General features: G+C 38.6%; 1 protein-coding gene across 7 annotated transcripts in view; it reads left to right on the forward strand.

Moving 5' to 3' along the window:
• The window catches only part of NFAT5 (nuclear factor of activated T cells 5), a 142,453-nt gene that overhangs the window by 112,122 nt on the left and 8,734 nt on the right, over positions 1 to 21,597 (forward strand). For all 7 annotated transcript variants that reach the window (XM_072636444.1, XM_072636450.1, XM_072636446.1 and 4 more), the window contains 5 exons: positions 3,664 to 3,796; positions 9,996 to 10,073; positions 13,906 to 14,054; positions 15,336 to 17,826; positions 21,154 to 21,399. In XM_072636444.1, the coding sequence (XP_072492545.1) occupies positions 3,664 to 3,796; positions 9,996 to 10,073; positions 13,906 to 14,054; positions 15,336 to 17,826; positions 21,154 to 21,389 (3,087 nt within the window). In that variant the 3' untranslated portion in view covers positions 21,390 to 21,399. The remainder of the gene's footprint in view (positions 1 to 3,663; positions 3,797 to 9,995; positions 10,074 to 13,905; positions 14,055 to 15,335; positions 17,827 to 21,153; positions 21,400 to 21,597) is intronic.

Below are 21,597 nucleotides of genomic sequence, written 5' to 3' on the forward strand. Positions count from 1 at the left end.
CATGTATGTGAGAGTATGTTAATTACATCTATATGTTTAACCGTATTGGAGTTTGGCTTGGAAGGAGAGGCAAGAGAGGTGGGCACCTTGGAATGGGGTGGTGACTTTGAGGGAGAGATTAGATCACTGAGAAGGTTTATTTCAGCAGGTAACATATTTAAAGATACTTTCATGGGGAATGAAATTATAATACAAAAGGTAATATGATATTAAAATAGGGAATTCGATAGGTTTGCATTTTTTTCAAAATAGTTTTTTTTGGGGGGGAGGGGAATCCCTGGGTATTTTCCCTAGCGCATATAAAAATCAGACACAGAAAAATAAAAGCTTACAGTTATTTGTGAGTAAGTGAACAGAAGAAAAGACTTTTGGGACTCAAAATTCTGTGAAAGATGTAGAGATATATTGACTTTGGGGAAATGAGGGAAAAGGGTCCATTGATTATAAAAAGGGGAAGATCTATCCAGTTGATGCCTTCACAGACTTTGTGCGAATAGCTATTCTAAACAAAGGCTTAGCAATTCAACTCTGGTGCTGATTTTACTGTATATCTTTGAGCAAGTCTATATTTCTACAACTGTAGAAAAAAGTATGTCACAATATGAGATTAACTCAAAAGGTGATGAAAAATAGTTCATAACAATGTAAAATATGTTTACATTTACATGTTTACAATACATTGTACTTTACATTAAACATATAAAATATAAAAACAATGTAAAAATGTAAAAAAAAAGATTGTCAACTAAAAGTGAGATACATAGTATTTTTTCATAGCTATTTGTCATAGAAAAGTTGGAATTCAGCCTTTAAATTCTCATTTTGTTTTGCAGTTCAGAGAACATTATGAAAGTACTTTTTAAAACTACTAAACACCTTCTGTGTTTTTTGTGTGTTTGATCTGAGCCCAAAGGCATTCACTTCCTTTTACTTAAGAGCATAGTAGGAAGACTGCTTTTGAAAACTGCATCTCCATTATGAATTTTTTTCATTTAAGATTTTAAGATTGATGAAGTGTCAAATTGGTATATAAGGAAAGTTAATAAAAAGCCAGTTAATGTGAGGATTGAAATTAAACTGTAAAAATGGGTATATTAAAAAGTACCTTTTTAAAAACAATTTTAGAAAATACTGAAGTTTCAGTGTATAGTATATAAAGTGAAAGGAATTGCAACATGGAAAAACTGTTATTTGAAAAAAGAATGTAAACTGTAGAGCAAAGGTTTTAAATTTTTTTTTGTGCCATTGATCTCATTGGCAATCTACAGCCTATATAAGCCATCCTCTGAATAATGTTTTTAAGTGCATGAAGTAAAATACATAGGATTACAAGGGAAAACAATTATGTTGAAATACAGTTATCACAGTATTAAAAAAAAAAACCCAAAACAAACAAGTTCACAGACTTAACCTTGGGGTTAAGAATTCTGCTCTGGAGTTTGCCCGTTATTCTTAGAGTTGGAAAAGTACTTTTAGAACTTATGTGTCATTTTGACTGGGAGCAGGATGGATCTGACATAGGTGCTATTTTTTTAAAGAAGTTATAGAAATCAGAAGACTTAAAACATGTACATATCAGAGAAACTTAATTAGTGCAGTTGTACCATGTTATGGCAGAATAAAGAAACAGAGTAGTTGCATCTGGACAGCAGTTTATTTAGCAGTTGTCCAGTTGCAGAAACCAGCTTGGTCCTTGGCGCTCCTTGGAACCAGTCTGTTTCTGCAACTGCATGTATTGCTTACGTAAATCATTGTCTGGATTTAACTACTCAGTTTTTTGACTCCGCTGTAACAACCATGACAAGCTACAGGGGTTAGGTGGTTTCCATTTGTTTCTGACAGTTCTTTTTAATGAAGCTGACTTGGTTGATATGTAACTGATCATTTGTAGTTGCCAATCCTGAGTAGTACCTGATAAATCGTTTAATCTATAAATGAAGTCTGAGAAGCAATGGAGTGAATAGAGAGCTGCCTCCAACTCTGGACCGCTTAGGTTCAAGGCCTCCTTCTGTTATCTAGTGGCTGTGTGACCGTGGGCAATTTTCCTAATTTCTCTGTGTCTCTGAACAACTCTGATACTTGCAGGTGCAGAGCTCTTTCCTCTCCCAAAGTTCTTTCTACCAATGAACTAACAAGTTTATTAAAAAAAGTAGTAAATAAACTTGCTATACTAACATGTACATAGTACTGAGGTATTATCAGTAGAATATATGTGTTGAGTTATTATCCAACAATCACTGCTTGATTTGTCCTAGTCCTCACATGGCCCAAAGACCTGAATATGCGGTGGCAGGCTTGATCTAAGTCAAATTTCGTAACAATAGAGGAAAAAGAAAATACCTGGCTTGCATTGGGATGAAATCTCTGATGCTGACTTCATGATTATCATGCCCCAAACAACAAAGCCACCCAGCTACAGCCCAATTAAGCAGCAGAGATACTTTGACTCTTCGCTTCAACTACCTTGGACATCTTCAAGTTTTCAGGACAAAGATATAGTGTTTGTCTCCTGATTTTGTTTCCTAATACTTGAGCCTTTAAGGAAGGAGATTTCATTGAACCTTATCTGATTCTTTAGTGGCTGGGACTCCTAGTGATAGTGGTAGTAGTAAAGTAGTGTTGGGTCAGACCTCTTTTCTTTTGTTTTTATAACCATTTTGGAAAAACATTGCTTTTGATGGAAGAGACTCAAATATTTTAAATAGCATTTAAATGGCTAAAAAAGGCTGTAGAGCCGATTTGAACTGAGAATGACTGTGTACATGGGAGGATTGCAAAGCATATGGTAACTTACCAGCTTAGCCTGGGCCCTGCAGATGCTTTTTCCCTCCAAATTTAATTTAAAGAGTTTTGAAGTTTTGGTTCTGGAACTTACAGACCACCTAGTTTACTCCTTTTCTTTTACAGAAAAAAAAGAGAGAGACTTTCAGAGGTAGTGAGATTTGCCCAAGGCTACACAATTACTGAGTGGCAGAGTGGAGTTTATAGCCCAGGTTTCTTAATTCCTAGAAAATGTTTTTTCTACTCTTGTTTGTTTTTGTTTTTTTTGCCTATGGGGTAGAGTGAGGGGAGCAGGGGTTGGGGTAGAAGAAGAAGTTGGAAGAAGGGAGAACTTGATAGGAAAGGACAGCTGGGTGGGAAATTGACATTTTTCCAGTGCAAACAGTATACACAAGTTACCTTTCTCTTTTAATATGAAAAAAATGTTGGGTCTTAGTCTGTATTTTCTGCAAAGAAAAATAGCAGAACACACTGTTAATATATTCCCATGAAAGCCCTAAGCTTTTTTCCTTTGCATATTGTCAATAAGATCTGTATGCAGTGAATGTCTGAAAAGGTTAAGGTCATACAAGAGTGAATGGCATCTGTCTTCCATTTTCTGAAATCTGGGAACTTTGACTTTCTGTGAATAAAGTTTTTCATTCCAATGAACCCTAAGATCTCAATGCCAAACAAACCTCAGGGTAAAGGGCTTATGTTATGCCTGGCTGCTCTGTATCCATGTCTTATATCTACCTGACCAATAGGATATATGTTTTAGTAAGTCTTTTTTTTTTTTTTCATTTATAGCTTCTAGGAAAATAAGCCAATAAAATTTTAAGTATTATTTTCATTTTTCCCTCTGCCTTTATCACATTTTCTCTTTACCTTTGTACAAACCAGAACCATCTTATTGTGAAGGTGCCTCCGTATCATGACCAATATATAACCTTGCCTGTGTCTGTGGGGATATATGTAGTGACCAATGCTGGGAGATCCCACGATGTTCAGCCATTTACCTACACTCCAGATACAGGTATGTCCAGTAAAGAAGCCAGAGTTAAGATGAAGGATTAACTTTTAATTCTTGGAAAGTGTTGGGAGAGCTGTATCCTACTTGATGAAAAAAAGTTAAATTATTAGTCATTATTATAAAAATTATTGTAATTTTAAGTTTACCAGTTTGTTTTTAATTATTCACTAAGGTAATCTGATATAAGGTATCTTTCTAGTTTTGTGCAGTGAGATGGAGAAGTGGATAGATCACTGGGTCTGGAGTAAGGAAGACTTGAGTTCAGATGTGGCCTCAGACAGTTACTAGCTGTGTGACCATGGGCAAATCACTTAACCTGTTTGTCTCAGTTTGCTCACCTCTAAAATGAGCTGGAGAAGGAAATGGCAAAGTACTCCAGTATCTGTGCCAAGAAAACCCCAAATGAGGTCAAGAAGAGTTAGACACAACTGAAAACAATTAAATAAGAGTCTTCCTAGTTCATATGAGACTCTTAGAGAATCAAATTATCAAGAGACTGGTATGAAAATCTGAGACTCCTTATTCTTAATAGCTACAAGAAGGAGGACAGTAAGCTCACCCACACAACCCTGAACAGAGATCATTGCAATTGTGATATGGCCAGGCCCAGAAAGTTTTTTGATGATATTTGGGGCATTTGTGTCAAGGTGCTCTGTTTTAAGAGATGAATGGTCTTTAATAAATGCTTTCCTCTTGTGACTCATTTGGAACAGAAATGTAAATAAAGACAAGGTATAATTCCTATAGGGTGCAAGTTGCTTTCACTATCCCTTAGGTGTTTTTTTACAGTCTTAGGAAGAAAAGACAGAAGTACAGAAACATTTTGCTTAGTCATTTTTATCTTATCCCTTGGTTAAATCTCAGCTCTAATTTCTGTTTGGCTTGTGGCACCAAATTTCAGAAGTGCAAAGATGTTAGACATAGTTTCAGACCATTACACAATCATATGCCTTGTCCTCAAATGAAGTAAAAGAGCTTCCTTTTTGCATTTTTTTCTGTCAAAGCCAAACCAGCAAGACTATCAGAGATGATGTAACTTTAATGTAGGCCTGACTTACAGACCTCATGCTGCTTTATCTGTTTGATTGCCCGAAGGGAAGACACTATCTTCTAGTAGGAATACAATACAAGACATAGAAACTGAGATTTACTGTTTTATTTAAGTAAGCAGACTCTGGCTGCTGATTTACCAGGGAGTCTTTCCTGGTTCCCCCAGCTGCTAGGCAGTCAGTTTGCCCTAGTACCACAAATGCTACTGAAGCAGAATCGATAAACCTTCCAGCAGGAATGTCCATTAGATACAACTCTCTAAGAATTCAAGGTCTTCATGTTGAACTGTCATGTACATATCCTGTACCCAGAAAGCCTGAGTGCTTTGAGGAGATAAGACTGAAGATCAGTTCTAGACTTCCTTGTATGCTTGTGATCTGCACTTTGAAAAAAAAAAAAAAAGAATCTCAGATGATATATTCTGTACTGAAACATCAATCCCATTTTAAAGAATTATTTACTGATTTTAGCTCTTAAATCTATGAAATCAATTAACTGTGAATTGTATGTGCTCAGTATTTCCTGACTCTAGGCCCATCACTCTATCCACTGTGCAAGCTAACTGCCCTCTGACACTGCCCCCACTGTAGTGTGAGCTCTCATCATCTTATACCTGCACTTTTACAATAATGGACTGGTGGGTCTGCCTGCCTCAGTTCTCTCCCCACTCCAGTCCATCCTCCATTTGGCCACTGAAGTGATTTTCCTAAAGCACAGGTCTGACCATATCATTCACTCAATAACGTCCAGTGGCTCCCTATCCAACTCCAGCATCTAATACAAAGTGTTCTGTTTTGGCATTCAAAGACCTTCATACTTTTTCATGTATTCTTTCGTGTACATACAGTACATACTTTCATGTACTCTTAGATCCAGTGACCCTTGCCTCTTGTCTATTACATGAACCAAGACAGTCCATCTCTCAGCCTGGACATTTTCTTTTCATTTTTAAAAATTTATTTATTTTTAGTTTTCAGCGTTCACTTCCATCAGCTTTTGAGTTTTCAATTGTCTTCCCTCTCTCGTTCTCCCTTCCCAAGACAGCGCGCAATCTAATATAGTCTCTATGCATACATTTATATTATACATATTTTCACATTAGTCATGTTGTAAAGAAGTATTAGAACCAATGAGAGGAACCACAAGAAAGAAGAAACCAAACAAAACAACAACAAAAAAGAAAGCAAATAGTCTGCTTGGATCTGTATTCAGACTCCATAGTTCTTTCTCAGGATATGGACAGCATTTCCATCATGAGCCTTTTGTAGCTGTCTTAGATCCTTGCATTGCTGAGAAGAACCAAGTCTATGAAAATTAATCATTGTACAGTGTGGCTGTTACTGCATACAGCGTTCTCCTAGTTCTGCTCACTTCACTCGGCATCAGTTCATATAAGTCTTTCCAGGTTTTTCTGAAATCTGCCTGCACATCATTTCTTATAGCACAATAGTATTCTATTACATTTATATACCACAGCAGATGGGCATCCCCTCAATTTCCAATTCTTGGTCATCACAAAAAGAACTGCTATAACTATTTTTGTACATTTGAGTTCTTTTCTCATGTTTATGATCTTTTTGGGATACAGAACTAGAACTAGAAATGGTATTACTGGGTAAAAGAGTATGCACAATTCTATAGTTATTTGGACACAGTTCCACATTACTCTTTCAGAATGGTTGGATCAGTTCACAATTCCACTGACAAAACATTAGTGTTCCAGTTTTCCCACATCTTCTCTAGCACTTATCATTTTCCTGTTTTGTCATGTTAGCCAATCTGATAGGTATAATATGGTAGCCATGGGCATTTTCTCTGGCTGTACCCTGTGCCTGGAACACTGTCCCTCCTCTCTTTCCCCTTCTGACTTCCTTTAAGTCCCAAGTAAAAAAAACCCATATTTTATTTTTATTTATTTATTTTTTAAAATTTATTTATTTAACTTTTAACATTCATTTTCACAAAATTTTGGGTTCCAGATTTTCTCCTCATTTGTCCCCTCCCCCCACCCCAAAACACCAAGCATTCTAATTGCCCCTATCACCTATCTGCCCTCTCCTCTATCATCCCTCCTTTCCCTTGTCCCTATCTTCTCTTTTGTCCTGTAGGGCCAGATAACTTTCTATACCCCATTACCTGTATTTCTTATTTTCTAGTAGCAAGAACAGTACTCAACAGTTGTTCCTAAAACTTTGAGTTCCAACTTCTCTTCATCCCTTCCTCCCCACCCATTCCCTTTGGGAAGGCAAGCAATTCAATATAGGCCATATCTGTGTAGTTTTGCAAATGACTTCCATAATAGTCATGTTGTAGAAGACTAACTATATTTCCCTCCAGCCTATCCTGCCCCCCATTGCTTCTATTCTCTCTTTTGATCCTGTCCCTCCCCAAGTGTTGACTTCAAATTGCTCCCTCCTCCCATTGCCCTCCCTTCCATCCTCCCCCCCACCCTGCTTATCCCCTTTTCCCCCACTTTCCTGTATTGTAAGGTAGGTTTTCATACCAAAATGAGTGTGCATTTTATTCCTTCCTTTAGTCAAATGTGATGAGAGTAAGCTTCATGTTTTTTCTCTCACTTCCCCCCTTTTTCCCTCCACTGAAAAGTCTTTTACTTGCCTCTTTTATGAGATAATTTGCCCAATTCCATTTCTCCCTTTCTTCTCCAATATATTTCTCTCTCACCCCTTAATTTCATTTTTTTAAGATATGATCCCATCCTATTCCATTCACTCTGTGCTGTGTGTGTATGTGTGTGTATGTGTGTGTGTCTGTGTGTGTGTAATCCCACCAACTACTCAGATACTGAAAAGTTTCAAGAGTTACAAATATTGTCTTTCCATGTAGGAATGTAAACAGTTCAACTTTAGTAAGTCCCTAATGACTTCTTTTTGCTGTTTACCTTTTCATGCTTCTCTTCATTCTTGTGTTTGAAAGTCAAATTTTCTTTTCAGCTCTGGTCTTTCCATCAAGAATGCTTGAAAGTCATATGTTTCATTGAAAGACCATTTTTTCCCCTGAAGTATTATACTCAGTTTTGCTGGGTAGGTGATTCTTGGTTTTAGTCCTAGTTCCTTTGACTTCTGGAATATGATATTCCACGCCCTTCGATCCCTTAATGTAGAAACTGCTAGATCTTGTGTTATCCTGATTGTATTTCCATAATACTTGAATTGTTTCTTTCTAGCTGCTTGCAATATTTTCTCCTTGAGCAGGGAACTCTGGAATTTGGCCACAATATTCCCAGGAGTTTCTCTTTTTGGATCTCTTTCAGGAGGTGATCAGTGGATTCCTTGAATACTTATTTTGTCCTCTGGTTCTAGAATCTCAGGGCAGTTTTCCTTGATAATTTCATGAAAGATGATGTCTAAGCTCTTTTTTTGATCATGGCTTTCAGGTAGTCCCATAATTTTTAAATTGTCTCTCCTGGATCTATTTTCCAGGTCAGTTGTTTTTCCAATGAGATATTTCACATTATCTTCCATTTTTTCATTCTTTTGGTTTTGTTTTGGGATTTCTTGGTTTCTCATAAGGTCATTAGCCTCCATCTGTTCAATTCTAATTTTGAAAGAACGATTTTCTTCAATGAGCTTTTGAACCTCCTTTTCCATTTGGCTAATTCTGCTTTTGAAAGCATTCTTCTCCTCATTGGCTTTTTGAACCTCTTTTGCCAGTTGAGTTAGCCTATTTTTCAAGGTTTTATTTTCTTCAACATTTTTTTGGGTCTCCTTTAGCAAGGTGTTGACCTGCTTTTCATGATTTTCTTGCATGTCTCTCATTTCTCTTCCCAGTTTTTCCTCCACCTCTCTAACTTGATTTTCAAAATCCTTTTTGAGCTCTTCCATGGCCTGAGCCCATTGAATATTTATTCTGGATGTTTGGAATACAGAAGCCTTGACTTCTGTGTCTTTCCCTGATGGTGAGCGTTGTTCTTCCTCATCTGAAAGGAAGGGAGGAGATATCTGTTCACCAAGAAAGTAGCCTTCTATAGTCTTATTTTTTTTCCCTTTTCTGGGCATTTTCCCAGCCAGTGACTTGACTTCTGAGTGTCCTCTCCACACTCACCTCGCCTCCAGATCCACCCAGCCAGTGCTTGGGGTCTGAGATTCAAATGCTGCTTCCCAGCCTCAGGGCTTTGGGTGGGGCGAGGCTGCTATTCAGTGTGAGATTAAGTTCAGGTGCTCAGGTTGGGGCAGAGCTGCCACAAGGGGCTCAGTTCCCTCACAGGATTTATGCAGAGACCTTCAACAATGAATCCGGGCTCCTGCCTGCTTGGGGAGCCCCTGTCTGCTGCTGCCTCTGCTGTTGCCTCCCGAGGGGGCCCGAGCCATGGAGACACCCTACTCCTCTCCCAGCGAGCCAAAAAGACTCTCTCACTCACCCCTGGTGCCTGTGGGTGGAGGGACCTGCGCGGCCGCTGGAGATTCTGTCCCTGAAGCCTGCTGGGATCTGCTCCTCTTGGTGCCGCACAGCCAAGGCAGGGCTGGGCTCTACTCTGGGTCTGGTGAGCGACAGACCTTTGGTGTCTGTTTTTCAGGGCTCTCTGGAACAGAACTCTCCTCCACTCTGTTGTTCTGTGGCTTCTGCTGCTCCAGAATTTGTTGGGAGTTCTTCTTTACAGATATTTTATGGGCTGTGGGTTCGGAGCTAGCATATGTGTATCTTTCTGCTCTGCCATTTTGGCTCCTCCAAAAACCCCATATTTTACAGGAAACTTTTTCAAATCCCTCTTAATTCTAGTGCCTTCCCTCTTTTAGTTATTTCCTGTACATATTTATTTGTATACTGTCTCCCCTAATAAATTTTAAGTTCCTTGAGGATGAGGACTGCATTTTGGTTCCTTCTGTATCTGCAACACTTAGCACAGTGCTAAGTGTTTATTGATTAATTAACTAATAATGTAATAATGATTAGACATTAGATAAAGATGCATTGTTTCACATTTGATTGCCATTGACCTTCATAAATATTTGACCAGTGTTAACATTTCTTTTCCTTGCATATATGGAAACAGAAGATAGAACTTCAGTAAAATGTATCTTGACTTAGATCTTGTGGATAAACCATTTGTTATTAAGGAAATTTGAAGCAAAACCTGACTATTCTTTCATTTGGACCATTTATAATAAATACCATCATGTCTTTTAATCAACAGCTAATGCTCTGAATGTAAATGTGAAGAAGGAAATGTCCAGCCCAGCAAGACCTTGTTCTTTTGAAGAGGCTATAAAAGGTAGTAGATTAATTTTTATAAAAACATTTAAGGGACAAATCTTTGTATTTCCTGTAGCATGTCTTATTTTTCCTCCATTTTGTTCATACATAAAGACCTAACTTTTCAGTATGACATTTTCCTTCCTTTTTTACTTTGAACATAGAAGAAGAATCTCAGGTTTTGTCAAATCTACTTTAAAAAAATTAAAAAATAAAAATACATTTAAACTCCATCCCTATACTATTACTGTAAAATTGGTCAAGTAATGATCTTTCTGTCATAGAGAGCTACTTTTCATGGTTAGGTGTCATGTTATGTTGTCTTTCACTGCTGCTTAGATAGTTTTCTATTTCTTCCATCCTCTGTTACTGATAATTTTTGGATGAATGAATGAAATGATATTTATTAAGTGCTTTTGTCCTTAATATAAAAGCATATGCAAAATTTGACACTAACTTACACTGGGGATGCAGAGAGAAAAATTAAGACTCCCAAGGAGCTCTCATTCTAATACATATATTTTTGTTGGAACTCAAATTATTCCTCAGATGATGACTTTACTGAACGTGTTTCAACACTAAAACAGCAATTATATTTGTCTTAAAAATAACTTTAATACACTGTAAAATTTTGTTTCAATATTTTTAGATTTAGAAATAAATACAAAACCTAGGTGATGGTGCTTCATATGGTTCAGTGGAACTATGATTACTTATTAAATCTAGCATAGTGGAATTTCTGTTAGTAGTTACAATAGTAAAATACAATAGAAATTTGATTATATTCAGATAATTGTAGACCCACAACATAACCAGACCTAATTGACAAATTGGTAATGAAAGAATTGTTTAGTACCAGATGGCATCTGGGCATCCACCCAAAAATTTTCAAGAAAATTAAAAAAAGAGGTGTCAGAACCATTGACCTGAAAAGCACTTGTCAGCATATATCTGGTTTACTTTCCAGGATGAGAGAGGACAGCCAGTGGCCACACTAGTTTATAATTTGAACTTATTCACAAAGCCTTATGAAAATGTAGATGATGTAAAAACAACTATTTTAATAAAGATGTGCTATATGTGTACATATACATTACATATTTATATGTACATATATATATATATTTGTATCATTCTAAAAATCTTGTGAAGCAAGATAATGGATGATAATGACCTATGTTACCTTATAAAGCAGAGAGAAGCATGGGAGAGTAAAACCAATTTCTTGAAGGACTGACAAGAGGTCCAGTTAAGCAAAGTTTTCCTAAGGGTGTTTAAGACAGTAAAAAGAAATAAAAATAGAAAAGATCTGCAGAGATTTTTATAATAAATTTTTTACCATTAAAGACATCACACTTGACCTCTCACATCATGGTCTTGTGTTTTCTAATAGAGGAAGTGGAAATTCACTAAAAAGAATAAATATAGAAAAAATACCTCATCGAAATAAATATATAGAGACAAGAATGCAATATTCTACCATGTTTATTGTTTCTCAAAAAGCATTTGATTCAGTAGAGCAAAACACTACCTTAAAAGCTCTTTTCCAACAAGGCATCTCCTATCATTATATCAAAACTTTGCAAGAGTCTATGAAAGGTAGAAAAACAGAAATAGCTTTATTCAGTGAGTCACTATTATAAACATTAGGCAAAGTGTAAAATAGAGAGATGTTATGCTTGCATGAGATGTTTATCTAATACAGAAGATCCAAGCTGAAAAGGAATTCCTTGTGAGTGGTGAGACCCTCCAGATGCACCTTTTTATAATCAACATTGTACTAGTTGGTTCAAGCCCAAGAACGTTATAGAACCTCTGGGGAGAGATTCATAACCATCTACTTAACCATCCACCCAACAAAGATCAAGTGGATGAAGAATGTTTATTGTCTGGTTTCTGACATGGAGTTGAATAGATAAGCACAAAGCTTGTCCACTTGTATATCTGGAGTAGATGGCACAAACAGACAAGTAGGGCAAAAAATTAAACAAGAAGTGGAGAGTGTGTTGGATTGCTAACAAAAATTGCAAAGCTAGAGATAAAGGCTCATCTTGTTAATATCAATAGTCTACAGTATTGTTGTATAATACAAGATATAGAACACAATGATTTGTGGAGCAGAAGGTTTAAGAACTGAATCTTAGGCATTCAAACATGACTGTATAAAAATCCAAAACCTCTCCAAAATTGTAAACCCTCACTTAAATTGCTAAGGATACATACACATCCATGCTCACACACTATTTCTCCAGTGGATCTGTCCTCTTAATGATTTGGATGTTGCCTGGAATGATAATGACTGTAACCCATCCTACAAGAGTCTGTCACATTCTCTGTGAAGTCAGTGGAGAGAGAGACTGTAATATGTGACCAGTGAAGAATTTTGAGGAATAGCAGGAGTAAAAATATTGTCCAGGAAATATAGGATAGGAAAATGAGCTAGTCATGTGGTGAGGGTGAGATGGGACAAAATGTTTAACCTGAATCCCTTCCGTATTAGATAGTGAAGAAGGTATCCAACATGTTGGGTGGAACCCAGTGTTAAACTGATGAGAAGGGAATGAGTCTTGTTGGATGGGCAGGCATGGATGGGTTATAGTCATTATCAATCAAGGCATCAGTCAAATCGCTGAGATCACAGATCCAGTGGAGAAGAAGCATGCATGTTTGTGTGCATGCGTGTGTGTATATCCTTAGCAATTTAAGAGAGGGCTTACAATTTTAGAGAGATCTTGAATTTTGATATAGTCATGTTTGAATGCCTAAGATTCTGTTCTTAAACCTTCCACTCCATAGCCAGTCAACTCTGTCAAGGTGGCTGCGACCTCCCAAGCAGCTTTTGCTGGCTACTTCCAATGGGTGGCAACATGGCAGAGTGGAAGGTACTGAACCTGAAGTGACAGGGCCTGAATTCTGTCTCTGAGTCCTCTTTTACTTACTACTGCCTGTGTGATCTTGACAATCCCTTCACCTCTCTGTTCCTGTTTCCTCATCTTTAAAATGAGAGATTCCTTCCAGCTCTACATCTGTAATTGTATGACACATACAAGTATGTAATTTGTTCATGTTGAATGGTATAAATTAGGGGATGGGGGGTATCCTCTTGGGAGAATTACGGGGATGTGACTTTACCTAGGAGTTAGAGGCTCCCCATACTACTGTCATTCTTCAGTGCACATTTAAACTTGCTCTGAAGAATGTCTAGTTAGACAAGATAGTTTTAAAAGCCTACCCCGAAGGAACTCTAGTAAATATAAGTAAGTCCAGTAAATTCCTAGGGAGTGAGGATTACACTAGTCCATATACCTATTCTTTTCTTTCAGTCTACAACTCAATAATAAAATAAATTAGCCTCAGAATCAGCTTCTAGATTGGCTATTAAACCCTCAAATTATATTCTCAGGATAGTCCTGAGAAACATGAAGCCCATGTTAGGGATAACACTGGGCCTGTGATTTCATTGGGAAACTCCCTTGACCAATTCAGGTCAGCGCCTTCTTAACCTTTAAAAAAATTGCCTAGAGAACTGAGAGGCTAAGACTTTTCTTTGGGTCACAAAACCACTGTGTGTCAGAGGTGGGATATGAACCCAGGTCTTCTTGGCTTTGAGGATAGTCCTCCTTCTACTATTTCATACTGCCCATGTGGTAAGGAAGAAAGGAGGAAAAGAAAGAAATGAAGGAGAAAAGTATTGCATTGGGTAGTATCTTTTTTGTGAGTCACTTCATCATATGGACCATACTCATTTTTCCACCATTATAGTTCCATCAGAAAATAGATTTTTAGGATGTAACTTAAATCCAGCATATTACAGAATTGTAAATTTCACGTTTCTTTTTGTTTGTTTGCAGCAATGAAAGCCACTAGTTGTAACCTAGAAAAGGTAAATATTCTTCCTAGTGCCTTGATCACTCCACTCATGTCAAGCAGTATGATTAAGAATGAAGATGTTACTCCAATGGAAGTAACAGCAGAAAAGAGATCTTCTCCTGTCTTTAAGGTGAGCTACGTTGATGTGAGTCTAATCCCTTGACCTGAATCTAAAACATCCTCTACGTATAAAATGATTTTTCTGTAACTTATTTTTCATATTTCCTCCATTTTCCTATTTTTTTACGTTTCCTTTGTAGGTTTTTTTTAACTCTACCTTTACATGTACTGACCTTAAAAACAAATAATCCTGCTTTACTGAGCGATTCTTTGATGTCTCCTAAAGTTAGTTGCCTGTAAAAGGAATCTTATTTTCTCATTTACTTCAAATATAAAATTTTTAACAAGAAATTAAGATAGAATGGAATGACACGTTGAGTATTAGCAAGAACTTTGTTCAGTACAGTATTTTCCATCATGGCCCCTGCACTTTTGTAGGCTTCCTTTCTTCCCTTTGTTTTTCTTTTTGTTTCACCTGCTTCAATATTAGTGGTCAATATTAACATTTAAATACTAAAAGATCCGTTTTTATACACCACAAAATTTCATTATTTTGGCCATCATTCTGTTTAGTTTTCCCATACCTTTAAAAAATATTTTTTTACCTTTTACCCTCTTTACCTCTTAAAAATGTTCTTTTTTGTCTCCTTGTTTGACTATTTTTGTAGGAGTACACAGAGTATCATCATTGACCTCTCAAGTATGGAAAGCACAGTATTTTTAGTTTTTCTAACTAGAATTGGTAATGATAAATTCATTCCTTTTAAAAAGATTTTGCAAGTATTAATTCTCTCTTCTTTCACACTCCTTTCCCCTAACTGAATAATACAAAGAAAAGAATACTTTCACATGAAGATACATAGACCAGTAAAATAAACTTTCCTGTTGGCTGTGTCCAAAAGCGTGTGTCTTCAGATGCATTCTGCATGACCTCTCTGGAGGTTGGTCATTGATGGGTTTCATTTTCAGTCTTCTGTACTCCTAGTTCCTCATTTCATTGAGCAGAATTCTGAAGTCTTTCAACATTGTTTTTTCCCTATAATGTTGTCTTTGTCTACACTGTTCTCCTAGTTCTACTAACTTTATTCTGTGTCAATTCATAAAGGGCTTTCTCATTTTCTCTGAAAAAATTATTTCATTGTCTTATGGCACAATAGTGTTCCATAACATTCATGTACCATAATTTGTGTAGTCATTCCCCAATAGCATAGCCCTTAGTTCCAGGGGCTTCTTTTTGTGTGTTGAGAATACCAGGATGCCCCTAGGTTGAGCCAGAACAACTTTATTTACTCCATACTTCTAATCATTCAAGTGTCTTTATTAGCATATATTTTTGGAATTTTCTTTTTAGACAGCAAAGACAGTTGGATCAACTCCGCAAACATTAGAAAATATCTCCAACATATCAGGAAGTGGATCTTTCTCCTCTTCCTCTTCCCACTTACCTCCTGAAAATGAAAAGCAGCAGCAAATTCAGTCTAAAGTATACAACCCAGAGACCCTGACAACTCTTCAGACACAGGACATTTCACAACCGGGGACTTTTCCAGCAGGTCCTGCTGCTGGCCAACTGGCCAGCAGTGATGCGTTGTTGCAGCAAGCGACCCAGTTTCAGAGCAGAGAGTCCCAGTCGAGAGAGGTACTGCCCTCGGAGGGCACTGTGGTGAATCTCCCCCAGTTGTCTGAGACTGCACAGCAACAACAGCCGTCGCCCTTGCAAGAACCAGCACAGACACTGCAGCAACAGATTCCATCCAACATTTTCTCCCCACCAAACAGTGTGAGTCAGTTACAAAACACCATACAGCAGTTACAAGCTGGAAATTTTACAGCCAGCGCTGCCAGCAGCAGCAGCGGAAATGTGGATTTGGTCCAGCAAGTCCTTGAGGCCCAGCAGCAGTTATCTTCCGTTTTGTTTTCTGCTTCAGACGGCAGTGAGAATGTCCAAGAACAGCTCAGTGCTGATATTTTTCAGCAGGTCAGTCAAATTCAAAACAGTGTAAGCCCTGGAATATTTTCTTCAACAGAGCCAGCTGTCCATGCCAGGCCAGAAAATTTAATGACTGGAAGAGCTGAAAATGTCCATCCCCAAGCTGAAAATGCATTATCCAATCAGCAGCAGCAGCAGCAGCAGCAGCAGCAGCAGCAGCAGCAGCAGGCAATGGAATCGTCAGCTGCCATGGTGATGGAAATGCAGCAGAGTATCTGCCAGGCAGCTGCCCAGATGCAGTCAGAGCTGTTCTCTTCAACTGCCTCTGCAAATGGAAACCTCCAGCAATCTCCAGTTTACCAGCAAGCATCCCATATGATGAGCGCGTTGTCTACCAGCGAGGACATGCAAATGCAATGTGAACTGTTCTCTTCTCCTGCAGTTTCTGGGAATGAAACTTCTACTACCACAACACAGCAGGTTGCAACCACTGGCCCTACCATGTTCCAGACTTCAAATTCAGCAGACGGAGAAGAGGCGGGAGGACAAGTGAAACAGATACAAAACAATGTATTTCAGACCATGGTACAGATGCAGCACAGTGGAGAAAATCAACCTCAAGTCAACCTTTTTTCATCTACGAAAAATATGATGGCTGTTCAGAACAGTGGTACTCAACCACAGGGTAACGGTCTGTTCCAGCAGAGTAATGAGATACTCTCTCTTCAGTCTGGAAGCTTTATACAGCAGCCTTCTCATTCACAAGCTCAGCTTTTTCACCCACAAAATTCTATTGGTGAGGCTCAGAATATATCCCAGGAAACTCCAGGGTCTCTTTTCCACAGCCCAAGTCCCATTGTTCACAGTCAACCTTCCACTTCATCCTCTGATCAGCTGCAGCCTTCGATGTTCCATTCCCAGGGTACCATGGCTGTACTGCAAGGTTCTTCTGTTCCTCAAGACCAGCAGCCAACCAACTTGTTCCTTTCTCAGAGTTCTATAAATACACTTCAGAATAACACAGTGTCTCAAGAAGAACAGATCTCATTTTTTACAACACAGAACTCAATTTCTCCCCTTCAGCCGGCACCAAACACTGAGCAACAAACGGCTTTTCAGCAGCAGACGCAGATATCTCACATTCAGTCACCTATGCTTTCCCAAGAACAGGCACAACCTTCTCAGCAAGGGTTGTTTCAGCCTCCGGTATCTTTAGGTGCTCTCCCACCAAATTCAATGGCCCAGAACCAACAAGGGACAATTTTCCAATCACAGCATTCCATCGTTGCCATGCAGAATAGCCCTTCATCCCAAGAGCAGCCGCCGCCACCGCAGCAGCAGCAGCAGCAGAATATTTTATTCAGTAATCAGAATACAATGGCTTCAATGGCATCCCAGAAGCAACCACCACCCAATATGATATTCAACCCCAATCAGAATCCTCTGGCCAGCCAAGAGCAGCAGAACCAGGCTATATTTCACCCACAAAACAACATGGCGACAATGAGTCAAGAACAGCAGCCCATGCAGTTTCAGAATCAGAATGCGGTTTCTTCCCTCCAGACCCCAGGATCCACCCAGACCGAGCCACCCCAGCCATCTTTGTTCCACGCCTCCCCCCAGATTCAGTTGGTCCAAGGGTCACCAAGTTCACAAGAGCAGCAAGTAACACTCTTCATCTCTTCTGCTTCCATGTCTGCCTTGCAGACCACTATGAATCAACAAGACCTGCAGCAGCCTCCCCTCTACTCTCCTCAGAACAACATGCCAGGAATCCAGGGAGCTGCAGCTTCACCTCCTCAGCAGACTAATTTATTTCACAATACAGCGGGAGGTACGATGAACCAATTGCAGAATTCTCCTGGCTCCTCTCAGCAAACTTCAGGAATGTTCTTATTTGGCATCCAGAATAGTAAGTGGTTCTGTTTCTAGTGATGTTTTATTACTTATCACATGGTGGATACAGTGGCCTAGTAATTGTGAGTTGACTGGTTTTTTTTAGCTTTGTAAGCTTTTTCCCTGGGATATAGCCCTAGACTGCATATCCTAGCCAGCTGAAAGGTAGGCCATGTACACAATGACCAGGTGAAAGCACGTGGATGGGCTAAATGGGTCAGGCAGTTATTAAATATCAACTCTAAACAGCTCCTTAAGAGGATAAGTTGTAGGGAAGGTACTCATCTCCATCAGTGGAAGGAGCTTCCTGACTTGGAGTTGCTTCTACTGACCTTACAGGTCCAGGCCCCACACTTCTGTGCTGAGCAAGATGCCAGATGCCAGACACTCAAAAATGAGGCCTTTCCAACCTGAAACTTTCGTCTTACATTTTATGCCCTCAACAACCCTGGGAAATAGATACCATTGTCATCGCATTTTATAGATGAATAAACTGAGGGCAGACAGAGATTAAGTGACTGCTCTACTGTCACACAGCTTGTGTCTAAAATAGGACTTTAACTCAGATCTTTCTTACTCCAGGGCCAGTACTTTATACACCGTATCAATTTTAGGCAGTGCAGGATTGGAGGGGTGCCTCTGCCAGTGCAGGTGAAGTCCACTAAGAGCAGGTGAAGTTCAGAGGACAAATAGTAGACCAGGTTAGCTGAGAGCAAAAGTGCATGAAGGGAGATGATGTGAAATGACCATAATAACGATAATAATAGCAGTTATTTATATAACACTCTAAGATTTTCAAAGTGTTTTCATTGGTAACTTATTTTATTATAATCCGAACTCTGAAATAGAAAATGTGTCTTGGATCCAGACTCTGGAGACCTTTCAATTCCTGACAGGGTTGGCGTTTTTCTCCTATAGGTGACAGCATGCCACAGAATGTTTTTGAGTAGGAGAGTGGCATAGAAAGAACCGTGTGTTAAGAAGATTATTTTGGCAAATATGTGAAAAATGGAATTGAGGAAGGGAGAAGTTAGAATTGTTGGGACCTGTTAGGAAGTTCTTAGAATTGCCAAGGCAAGAGGTAATGAGGTTTACGAATAAATTACACTAGCAAAAATTGGGGTAGAGAGAAGATGCAAGATAGATGTAAGAGACAGAATCAATAGGGCCTCGCACCAGATCGCCGTGGAAAGTGGGAGAATCAAATGAGGCTCTGGTTTTAAACCTGAGTGATGCAGAGTCTGGCGGTCCTGTCAGCTGAAATAGGGAAGATGGATGGCAGGGAGAAAAAGATTTAGGAAGAAAATAATAAATTTAGGTTTGGACATGGCAAGCTTGAGTTGCATCTAGTTGTAGATCATACAGTTACTATACTTAGTAGACAAAAATGACTGGAATTCAGGAGAGAGTTTAGAACTAGACACACAGTTCGAGAAGATGTTACAGAAAGGTGATAACTGAACCTAATTGTACAGTTTGAAATCCTGAAGGAAATAGCAGAGAGAGAAGAGCGGTTACCACAGAACTTGGTTTATTCCCATTTGTGACAGAGAAGGGCAATGAACTAATATAGAAGACTGAGAAAGAGCAGCTCAACAGGGAGGAGAACCCGGAAAGACAAGTGTTCGAGAATTAAAAAACAAGCGTTAATTGTCTCTTTTGTGCTAAGCACTAAGGTGAGAAAGGAGAGATTCTGCAGAAGAAAGTAATCTATAGTGTCACCTGCTATAGAAGAGCTGAGTGAGGAAAAAGGCGTCACATTTAGCAAATGAGATCTCAGATAACCTGGAGAAGATTCTTTAGATTGTTGTAGCTAGAAGCTATATTGCAAAGTATTGAAGAACAGATGGTGAGTATAGATAGAGACTTCTCTTTCTAAGGGTTTAACTTTTCTCAGTGAGGAACATAAAAGATAATTTGAGGGTATCAAAGAATGATTTGTGGGTTTTTATTGTTTTTCCAGGATTGGAAGAGACCTGAGCAAATTTTTAAGCTGTTGTAAAGAAGCCAGCTGATACGGACATAGGTTAAAAATGAGAGAGAGAGAGAGAGAGAGGGGGAGAGAGAGAGAGAGAGAGAGAATGACTGAGGGAATAAATTTCTGAAAGAGACAGGAGGCACAAATAGAGGAGGGGAAAGTCTTGGCAAGAAGGGGCACCTTGTTTTCTGGAAAAGGAGCAAATGAAAAAAGAATAGATGAAGATGCAGAGGGGTTTTGAGTTGTGAAGAAGAGGAAATGTGACCAACCATGTATGGACTCTATCTCCTAAGTAAAAGAGATGAGGAAATTTATTGAAAGGTAGGGTGATGGAGATGGAGGTCAGGGTTTGAGGAGAAGTACAAATCCTTTAGTGGAGAAGAAACTAGTCAATGATTGTACCTTAGAGTAGCATCATCGTTATCACCGAAACACATTTTGACCAGTCAAGGTTAATAATCATTTTTACTGCTCTTAGAGCATTAGCAGTATAGATGACATTTTCCTTTCTACTAGAATTTTTTATATAGTTTCTCAGCATTTTAAGCCATTAACTGGAAAGTGAAAGTCAGAAATGACTAGAATTCAGGACAGACGTTAGGGCTAGACACAGATTTGGGAAGAAGCTACATAGAATGTGGGCCCCTTCGGGGACAGAGTGTGTTTTTACTTCCTTTGTATCCCAGTACTTAGCAGAGTACCTGGCACATAGTAAGTGCTTTAATCAACATTTGTGGATGATCGCTGTGAGGAAAATGTCTTCATGCTGTTTAACTGAGGATCAAATGTGGTTTTCCCTATCCACTAACTAACAGTATCTGAAATAAAATAACTTTAAATTTCAAACATTGAATTCCAAAGTTCATAGGGACATAGATTGAATAGTACCTCATCTAGTCCAGTCCTCATTTTTAGATAAGGAAACAAAAGCCCATCAAGAGGTGACTTGCAAAGGGTCACACAGAGAGATAGTAAGTAGCACACATGGAATTCAGAACCAAGTCCTCTTGACTCCAGTTTCAGTACTCCTTCTGATGTGCTGCATTGTGAGAGTCTTAGTGTCAGTGACGTATTTCAGTCATATGTTTTCTTTCAACTACATAATACTGAGTTTTCTTTTATTTTCCAACACTGTCTGTGTGTTAATATTTAGTTGGAGATGTACAATAGGCAGAGATGACTGAAGCTCTGGAGTAAGTTTAGGATTAATCACATAGATTTGAGAATCAAAAAAAAAAATCTGACCATTGACCCCTATGAGAGGGAGTTAAATATTAGGAAGAGAAGGAAATGTCACAGAAAATACTTGGATAAGTTGAGTAGATTTCTATAATTTAAATAATTTTATTTTAAATGTCTCTGTAGACTGTGGTCAGCTTTTAACCCCTGGACCAGCAACATTGCCAGATCAGCTAATGGCTATAAGTCAGCCAAGTCAACCTCAAAGTGAAGGTCAACCACCTGTGACAACGCTTCTGTCTCAACAAATGCCAGAGAATTCTTCACTATCATCATCCATAAACACCAACCAGAACATTGAAAAGATTGATTTGCTTGTGTCATTGCAAAACCAGGGAAACAACTTGACCGGCTCATTTTAACTGTGTATGAGTAAGTGTTGCATTTTGATTTGCTAGTCTTGTTTCCTACCGGAATGGATCAATCAATCTAAACGACTTTAATAAGTCATACCTTAGATGAATGCTTTCGGCAGCATTTTTAAAAATTTCTGGGATTGGGGGCGATGTTGGCTGTTTAAAGCTCAGGAGGCCCAAGACTTTTGAGATGTGAATAGATTTTACTGTCTCA

Source organism: Notamacropus eugenii, chromosome 1 (genome assembly GCF_028372415.1).
Source record: "Notamacropus eugenii isolate mMacEug1 chromosome 1, mMacEug1.pri_v2, whole genome shotgun sequence".
NCBI classification, from domain to species: Eukaryota; Metazoa; Chordata; class Mammalia; order Diprotodontia; family Macropodidae; genus Notamacropus; species Notamacropus eugenii.